This window comes from Haliotis rubra, unplaced genomic scaffold (genome assembly GCF_003918875.1).
Source record: "Haliotis rubra isolate DU_JTF1 unplaced genomic scaffold, ASM391887v1 Scf1005, whole genome shotgun sequence".
Taxonomy (NCBI): Eukaryota; Metazoa; Mollusca; class Gastropoda; order Lepetellida; family Haliotidae; genus Haliotis; species Haliotis rubra.
Window position 1 is genome coordinate 161,564 of NW_025764899.1, and position 9,947 is coordinate 171,510.

General features: G+C 41.9%; 1 protein-coding gene across 1 annotated transcript in view; it reads left to right on the forward strand.

Moving 5' to 3' along the window:
- The window catches only part of LOC124267738 (structural maintenance of chromosomes protein 6-like), a 52,068-nt gene extending 42,465 nt beyond the window's left edge, over positions 1-9,603 (forward strand). Inside the window, 5 exon segments of the mRNA XM_046702729.1 lie at positions 1,829-1,987; positions 7,002-7,154; positions 7,753-7,850; positions 8,204-8,243; positions 8,245-9,603. Of these exon segments, the coding sequence (XP_046558685.1) occupies positions 1,829-1,987; positions 7,002-7,154; positions 7,753-7,850; positions 8,204-8,243; positions 8,245-8,322 (528 nt within the window). The 3' untranslated portion in view covers positions 8,323-9,603.
- Positions 9,604-9,947: the final 344 nt, after the last annotated feature.

The following is a 9,947-nucleotide window of genomic DNA, read 5'->3' on the forward strand; positions in this document are numbered from 1 at the left end:
CAGTCATATTAAAGTACCGAGTGAAAGTTCTGTTTATTGAACATACCTCTGTTACTAATTCCATGAGGGGATCTCTGTCTATAAACCATAAGGCAGAAGAAATAGTATTGAAAGTGAGTGTTCCCATTGTTGGACAACTACCTCATGGTACAGACTGTAACCTCCGACCCACGAGCTGTGTTCATTAGGGCTAAATGGAAAATCGCCACAATACACTGTGTGATTATGCTGATTGTGCAGTCGTGTGGTTATACTTCAGTGTGAAACTTTCTGTGTGTATTTATGTTAATAATGTAACCTTTTCTGACTTTTTGAGTCAATGTGAAATGTTCATGTATACGTATATATGAAGTGTGAAAAGGAATTTTAGTGTAATTTTATTACCAAATATACAAGAGTTTTAAGCTGTTTCTTGGTCAAGGTTTGCATGATCAGTCTGATTGAAAGACAATATATGATAAATGTAGCATTAGCAGATCCTAAGGACATGTTGAGACACACACCGTATCATCACTGTGTGTCTAATACAGCTCTAATGTTCAGCTCGATGGAGAAATGGTTGGAATTTATATGTCTGTATCATGTTGACAGTAATTTGTGGGGGCCATCTTTGCATGGATCTGTTCAACTGGATTTATTCACATATCAAGGACAAACGTTTTGCAGAAGTATGTTGGGCCATCGTAAAAATCAAACATGTATGCATTGAATAACTGAACATACACGCACCTTTGTCCTTGACCATGTCTGTCTGTCTCTTGCCTGTTGCCACCAGCAACCCGCTACAACATTCTTCTCATGACAGGCACACTAAATGCTTAAGTCATGTTCAAAAATTTTTAATTTGGTGAAATGTTCATCCAGTTTATCACATTCTACAGATAACACACATGGCTTCAGGTATATTTACTCTCCAATTATATTTCTTTTGACCACCTAATCTCAGTTTATTCCAAAATATATGTTAGCGATCAGTGTTTTTAGTGTAGATGTTGGTGACAACATGTTTGTCGTGTGTTTAGACCAAATGGACTGTTTTGTCACACATTCTCATTTGACAATTTGCGCGTTGTCCTTTGTCAGTGGCCAGTGTGTGGAACTGTGTATAGAAATTGTTAATTCATCTTGTGGCTGCATATTAATTCAGAAAATCACTAAATTACTAGCAGTCTTGATTGCTACAAGCATGGCTTTGACTCTGAAGAAATAAAGCTCTTTCTAGAACAGTGTGTGTTGCATCCAGGTATACAGTGTTACTTTTTATCTTTTCTTGAGCATGCTTGTGGTTAACAGACTCTTTTACTGTACATCTTTTATAACAAACTTTTTTAAGAACAGTCTACTTAACTCTTAAATTCTTATGTCCACAGTCTTTTATTTTTTATGTAGAAGCTCACACATTCTGGAAAGGTTTTGGCAGTCCTGTCTCACCTCTTGCTGCTGAGTTAGCTAGTCACTGGTCACCCGGATTAGTAACTGGTCACACGGATCTTTGGCTAGAATGACTGCAATCAGGCTGCACTCATCATTATTGCATCGTTCACAAGTACATGACCTAGTCAAACGCCCAGTATCACTGATCATTAAACATGTGCACCCACTCTCTAGATTTGACCATTAAACCAACAAAAATGCTCACTAAATTTTGACATGACCTGAGTACTGGAACTTGAAGTCGTGTTTGTGGCAGTTCGTCAAACTCATTCCAGTAGAAGTCTGATGAAGATCATGCTGTGTTTCTTGTCATGGGAGGAGTTTGTAGGTCTGGCAAGATGGCTGTGAGATATGTCCTGTCCCTTGTCAAGTCGTACATGTTTGTGTGTTTCAGCACTTGGAGAAAGTTATGAGCCATCGCCAGCAGCAGTATGCCCAGTTCAGAAGTTTTATAAGTATCCGAGCCAAATATTTCTTTGTTGTGTTGCTAAGCAACAGGAATTATTTCGGCAAGATGAGTTTCAATCATGAGAAAGAATCCCTTGAAATGTCTGTAAGTTCCTTTAGTATTCTTCAGAACGTAGAGATTGCTGGGCTCCATAATGCTACTTGACCCACTCTACTTCAGCCATTGTAGCGCAACCTCCAGCTCCATTGTAGTGCAACCTCCAGCTCCATTGTAGTGCAACCTCCAGCTCTGTTGTAGTGCAACCTTCGGTTCTGTTGTAGTGCAACCTTCGGTTCCGTTGTAGTGCAACATTCAGCTCACTGTATTGAGTGTTGGAACAGTTGCCTAGTTTCTCTTGACACTCCTAGTCCTCTACTCTTCTGTAGACTGCACAAGCACCACTTCATCCCACAGTACTGTATCAGCGTGATGTGTCTGAACAATCTATACATCATACTGCATGATACGGTTGCCATGTTACACTGATGCACACATAGTTTACCACTCACACGTATACTCAACTACTAATGATCGTCACCCTAGAGTTGCCTGCTTCAGTTGAAGTTTGATTACATTAACGATTAACACTAACAATACTATAAACTATAGAGAACTCGTGGGTTACTGAGGACGGCCCAATTACATCCGTCACGATACCAGGTCTGCTGTTTCCAGGAATGGTCTATGGTCTGAGTGAGTGAGTGAGTTTGGTTTTACGCCGCAATATTCCAGCAATATCACGGCGGGGGACACCAGAAATGGGCTTAACACATTGTACCCATGTGGGGAATCGAACCCGGGTCTTCGGCGTGACGAGGGAACGCCTTAACCACTAGGCTACCCCACCGCCCTGTCTTTGGTCTGAACATGTGCAAGTGTTCCTCCAAGTATCTGTGACCTGCATCCCCTCCACATCATAGTGGTCACTGCTGTACATAGCAGCATTAACAAAGTCACAAACCCTGTGTTCAGTCTTCCTGCATGTAATGTTCTAACTGTCTCCAGCATGAATGGAAAACAAACAGTATACACTGTGTTTCCTACAGTGAAATCCAATTCTACAGTCAGTATGTCTTGCATTTATTTATGCCATGGCTGATAAATTATAGTAATATGTAATATTTTGTGTTATCTTCCGTTAACTAGTATGAATTACAGATTATTTAGGGATGTTTTAGGTATTTTTGTATTGCAGAAATGTTTGTATCACATGAGTAGTATGTGATCATGGTCAACTTGTGCCAAATATCAGCCAGACTTCAGTATTATAAAGGTGACAACATCCAGGAAAAGCATGGACAGTTACTAAGGATTTAAGGGTTGAATCTTTGGTACATAGATTCATGTCAGAGGCCCAGATAAGCTGCGTATCCGGGTAAAATACGCATAGAAAATTTCCAATTACGCATTGAAAAATAATTGTTGCGTACCAATTACGCATTTAAAATGTTAGATACGCAAAAGGTTTAAAACAAATGCGTATGGAATATATTTATAAAAATCGTTTGCGTAATGAAAAATACGTCCATTGCTATCAAGTTGTACTGTTAGTATAGGACAAGTGTTGTACTGTCAGTATAGGATGAGTGATTTTTTATGAAATCATTTCCATTATATTTAAGTTGGTTTTGATTAGGTATGACATAAGGCAGAACATACCTGCTTAGTAAATTTACTCAATGACATAATACTTAGGTGAGTAAATGACTGAAATATGCACATATTTGAACGCAGTGGGTAACGGAAAATGAAATACCCACTCAACATTCATAATACCCACTCCAAAAGAATACAGTGGGTACAGTACCCACATGAGCTAAATCTTATCTGGAGCTCTGCATGTGACCTTCATTAAACTCCAAGGTCACTGGATTGGTTACCCTTGAGCCCTCCATGCTTCTTTATGTACAGAACCATCACCTGAATTTGAGGGTCCAGGGTCCAGATCCACAAAGTGTTCGTAATGTTACAACCTGTTGTAACTTTGTTGTTCATCAAAGGCTTACAAATGTTGTAGCACTGCGAATGTTTTGTGGATTGGGACCCAGGTCATTAAACAGGAAGTGCATGTAACTCGTATATTAATGTAGCTTGAGACACAAGTCTTTTCTGTTTGAAAGGTGCATTCACTCAAATATTTTCCCATACTAGAAGTTCCTTAAACTGAAGTGCATCTAACTTTCTTATTAGCTAGGGGCATGAGACACTTTGTTAGTTTATGTTTTTTTACATCAGGCATGTGTTTCCCAAAGAAGAAATATGTCATGGAATTAGAAGTGCGTTTAACCTTCTCAATAATGGAGATGGAAGTATAGGATTGCATGATAAGCCATGAGTGGTTACAACTAGCAGGAGGAAAAGGACCTTGCAGTTTACACTGAGTCTCCTGAACTAGCAATGATTGTATTAGATGACCTTGGGATCCGCCTTGAGGCAGGGTACCTTAAAGTGGCTAGAGCTTGTGAGCATGTACTGCAGGTAATGGCATCACACTGGAAATATGTAGTGCATGTCAGACCGTAGCTTACACATCAGTAAGACAAGCCTGAGACATGGCAATAGTTGGAATGTAAACACACGATGCACGTGATCTGATACCATGAATTGTTTCTACTCCCCTGTACAATGTAACCCGTATATTTTTGGTTATGTGAGTTGAATTTATTCAAACAGGTTTGGATTCATGTGTAAACAACTCAAACACAATTTTCAATGAAATCCACATATAAAAGTTTAAAAATACTTTCAATATACACAAACAGTAAAAGTTGAGATTTGTTGGTAGGAGTTTTACATCTGAGAATAGCCTTTCTATGTCAGATGTGTCAAAGGAGATAATGTAGACACACTTGCATCTCAAAAAGACCTAGTCAGTCATGAAACTGAATGAAAGTCTGTTACAGCTTCCCATGATAGGTCCTACCAGTTAGTTCCAAAGTCATCAGCTAAGAACTGATTGCACTTTTGTAGAATAGACCAGCTGCTTTCACAGAGTTGTGCTTCTTCTTACACCTGCCATTGTGAGTAGCTACACCAGCAGTAGTTCCACCACCAGTAGTAGCTACACCACCAGCAGTAGCAACAGCTACACCAGTAGTTCCACCACCAGCAGTAGTTCCACCACCAGCAGTAGTTCCACCACCAGCAGTAGCTACAACAGCAGTAGCTCCACCACCAGCAGTAGCTACACCACCAGCAGTAGCTACACCACCAGCAGTAGCTACACCACCAGCAGTAGTTCCACCACCAGCAGTAGCTACACCAGCAGCTACTAGTAGTTCCACCACCAGTAGTAGCTAGCACCACCAGTAGCTACACCAGTAGCTACACCACCAGCAGTAGTACGCCACACCAGCAGCAACAGCAGTAGTTCCACCACCAGTAGTAGCTACACCACCAGCAGTAGCTACACCACCAGCAGTAGTTCCACCACCAGTAGTAGCTACACCACCAGCAGTAGCTACAACAGCAGTAGTTCCACCACCAGTAGTAGCTGCACCACCAGCAGTAGCTACACCACCAGCAGTAGCTACACCACCAGTAGTAGCTACACCACCAGCAGTAGCTACAACAGCAGTAGTTCCACCACCAGTAGTAGCTACACCACCAGCAGTAGCTACAACAGCAGTAGTTCCACCACCAGCAGTAGCGGTAGCTACAGTACAAGCAGTAGTTCCACCAGCACCACCAGCAGTAGCTACACCACCAGCAGTAGCTACAACAGCAGTAGTTCCACCACCAGTAGTAGCTGCACCACCAGCAGTAGCTACAACAGCAGTAGTTCCACCACCAGTAGTAGCTGCACCACCAGCAGTAGCTACACCACCAGCAGTAGCTACCACCAGCAGTAGTAGCTACACCACCAGCAGTAGCTACAACAGCAGTAGTTCCACCACCAGTAGTAGCTGCACCACCAGCAGTAGCTACCTAGTTCCACCAGCAGTAGCTACACCACCAGTAGTAGTAGTTCCACCACCAGCAGTAGCTACCACAGCACCAGCAGTAGTTCCCAGTGGTAGCACCAGCAGTAGCTGCACCGCACCAGCAGTAGCACCACCAGCAGTAGTTCTACACCCACCAGTACCACCAGCAGTAGCTACAACAGCAGTAGTTCCACCACCAGTAGTAGCTGCACCACCAGCAGTAGCTAGTTACCTGCAGTAGTAGCTACACCCAGCAGCACCACCAGTAGTAGCTACACCACCAGCAGTAGCTACACCACCAGCAGTAGCTACAACAGCAGTAGCTGCACCACCAGTAGTAGCTGCACCACCAGCAGTAGCTACACCACCAGCAGTAGCTACAACAGCAGTAGTTCCACCACCAGCAGTAGCTACACCACCAGCAGTAGCTACACCACCAGCAGTAGCTACACCACCAGCAGTAGCTACACAGAGAGTCCGGCAATCTCCACATATAAGAAATTGTGAACCCCAGCCTGTAGCTAGTTTGTCCCTGCATTTGTTTCCTCAGGTTTTGGATTAAAGATTTTCAGGGTTTCAGATTGGGTTACTTCCTGGGACATTTACTGACTGCTATCCAAACTGTCTTGAGATTATTTTCCAAATTTGGAAGCAGATGTGGTAATTTACACACTACCCAAGTCATGAACAAATAGTGATACTGTACTATATGGTCGTGTATTAATCAGCAAGAACATTAGGTTTAATGTTCCTGTCACCACCACTAGATATAAAGATATCCAGAATAGTTGATGTCAGTTCTCTCCTTCAGTAGGGAAGTGGCAAGATCTCAACATACAGGTTTTATCCACCAAGGGTACAGAAGATGAGCAGTTGTTTTCTTTTTCACTTTTCTTGTTGGAATTCAAAGCTAACCTACACCGTGTGACCAGTTATGTACTATCTGTTGCTTGCTTCTTACGTTTCAAGTTGCATTGGTATGCTGCTTGTATCTGTCATACCCCGCTAACACGTAGACTGTGTACTTGCATATTGCTTTGTGTGGTCTGTGCATAAAAATATATGCATAAATTTCAATATAAATGTATTGTTTTGTTCATGATTAAATTAACTAAATATCAGTAAAAACTCACATGATTAAATCAGTCTTGTTGAGTATTATGTATGCAAAGTGTAATGTTGAGTTGCTTTGCAAGGTACAACCGACATCAAGTTCAGCAGAGGGGGCCAAGGATCTGAAGTCTCTGTCAGGGGGCGAGCGATCCTTCTCCACTGTGTGCTTTATCCTGGCATTGTGGGATGCCATGGAGTCCCCTTTCAGATGCCTGGACGAGTTTGATGTCTTCATGGTGAGTGTATCAACCATTTTGTTGTGTTGTTAATAATGTTTATCTGCCACGTGATCTTGGTTGTACCTGTAATGGACCAGTAGCAGTAATTCTATTGGAGTGAGTGATTGAGTATGGTTTTATGCTGCTTTTTAGCAATATTCCAGCACTATCACGGCGAGGACACCAGAAATCGGTACCTCTATTGGAACCAGAAGCTATACCTCTATTAGAACCTGACCCATGAAGGTCCGGGGTAGAATAGATCTTCAGCAACCCATGCTTGCCACAAAAGGCGACTATGCTTGTCGTAAGAGGCGATTAACGGGATCGGGTGGTCAGGCTCGTTGACACGTGTCATCGGTTCCCAATTGCGTAGATCGATGCTCATGTTGTTGATCACTGGATTGTCTGGTCCAGACTCGATTATTTACAGACCGCCGCCATATAGCTGGAATATTGCTGAGTGCGGCGTAAAACTAAACTCACTCACTCACTCTGTTGGAACGAGTTCCAGAACCTGTATTGGTACAGCTGTACCAGGTCCTCAACATTCTACTGCTTGTGGTATTAGACAACTACAATGTGTGGTCAGCTGCTTGATGATGCTGTATTTCAGGACATGGTGAACCGGCGGATCTCCATGGATATGATGATGGAGGTGGCTCGAGTGCAGACAGGACGACAGTTCATCTTCCTCACCCCACAAGACATGAGGTCAGAAAGCTACAGGATCTGTTTGCCACTTGCATGTCATGACAGACGTGCAGTGTGTTACAGCAGACATACAACTCATTATGCCGACACACAACACTTTTGAGCAGACAAACATTACAGCAGACGCATGAAACGTTACAGCAGATACAGAATACATTGTGGCATGATCTTGCAGACAGATACTTCATACGTAGGATACGCTTATGTAACACAGACGTATATCCAAATATGGGCATAGATGTGATTCAAACACGCTTTTTCAAGATTCAGATATTAAACATGGGTTCAAATTCATATGATGTGATGTAATTCATTTCTTTTCACAAAAATATTTGGTTACATTCTGTTTTCAGTCAACTGAGCATTGGCATAGACTCTCGTATTTTCCGAATGCCCGGACCCTGACAGAGGTCAGGGAGTGTTACCCTTTGGTGATGAAGGTCAGGCTGAGGAGGAAGAAGCGGGATCCTAGTGTTGATGGCGCCCCAGAAGCCTAGTGTTAACACTGTCCCAGACATATGGCATTAGAAGCCTTGTGGCAGACAATGTGCTAGATGCCAAGTGTCATACAGTGTTGCAGAAGCCTACTGGCCAATATTATGCTTGATGCCAAGTCTCAGTGTTTGAGGCATCTAATATCAAACTGTGCTCCAGACAGTGTACCGTACAGAGAAATACGTAATGTGAATGGGTGAAGTAAAAGTAAAGGTGTTGGATTTGCCTTTCTACAGTGTTAACAGTTAACACTGATTGGTTGAACTATGGGCAGTGTTGGGAGCTTTATGACATCTTTAGTTTCCATGGATTCAGTGTTCGTTTTACACTTTCATTCAGTTTTGCAACTTGCTTCGCATTTTCATTTTAATATGCTTACTTTATTGATTGTGAACTATTATTTTTTTATTACTGGGCAAGCTGACTTATTGTGCCAATGGTTTCCTGATGCGATGTGATGTGATGTGACTCAGCCAGCGGAACTGTTAATTTGCGAGAAATAGCTTTTTCTACCAAATGTTTCCTTTTAATCAAGTTTTGTTAACTCAAAAAAATGATTGATTGTTAATGTGTAATGGCTTAATAGTTGATGCGACTGTTTACACCAGTATCCATGGTCATAAGGCAAACTAGTGCTGTTTATGGGCAGCCTGGCCCTTGAAGCAACATCAGCCCTCCACCACACTGGCGTGGTAACTCCGAAGGGAGTACCCAGCAGGTTTCAGGTACACTACACCAGATGTGAAGCTATGTATGCTTCAACACCAGGTGTCATACATCCACAAGTATCCGAGTAACTTGGTGCTCGCTTGCTTCATCCCTGATCTTCCTACAGACATTGGGGACAAACACTACCGTATGTATATTCTTCAGTACCTTGCCCAGAACTGTTCCAATTGAGCTAGCAGACCACAGACTATAGACAATTGAGCTAGCAGACCACAGACTATAGACACGTAGCTGGAACAGGTAGTTCATGCAAAACTTTACCTGCTTGCAGGTGATTCTGGACCCGTTCATCATTTGTTTATTTGGCCAAGTTCATGGCTCTTTTAGAAGGAAACCATCATCAACCAATCAGTGCCTTTAGAACAGAGTGTCATCAGGTTCGTAGTAAGATTTGTAAGACAGTCAACAGCGGAGTCCTATAGAGCTTGCACTGTTTTCACGGTATGTTAGAAAATTGATGTTATGTGTTCAGTGTGGATGAGTGAGTGTTCATGGATAAAATATATTAAAAATTGTTGGTAATATAAAACCTTGTCTTTTTGTTTTTTGTATACCGTGGTAGTTATGTTGACTTTATAAATACATGTGGTAATGAAGATGTAGCAACAACTGATACAGTAATATAGAACACAGCTACTAATATCCATAGCAACACTACTAACTTATAAAGCATAGTTCTCAGGAATCAATTTATAGTTTGGAGAGAATCTGAATTCATGACAGTTGAAGGGACAAGAAGTTTTCAGTTTTTCAAATCTCGGCTATGAAACCACTCACAGTATCACATATTACTTTTGTCAATGTCATTAGTAACGTGAGATAAACCATTTTAGGAACACGCCTTGCATTGTGCATTGATTCTTCACATTGAGT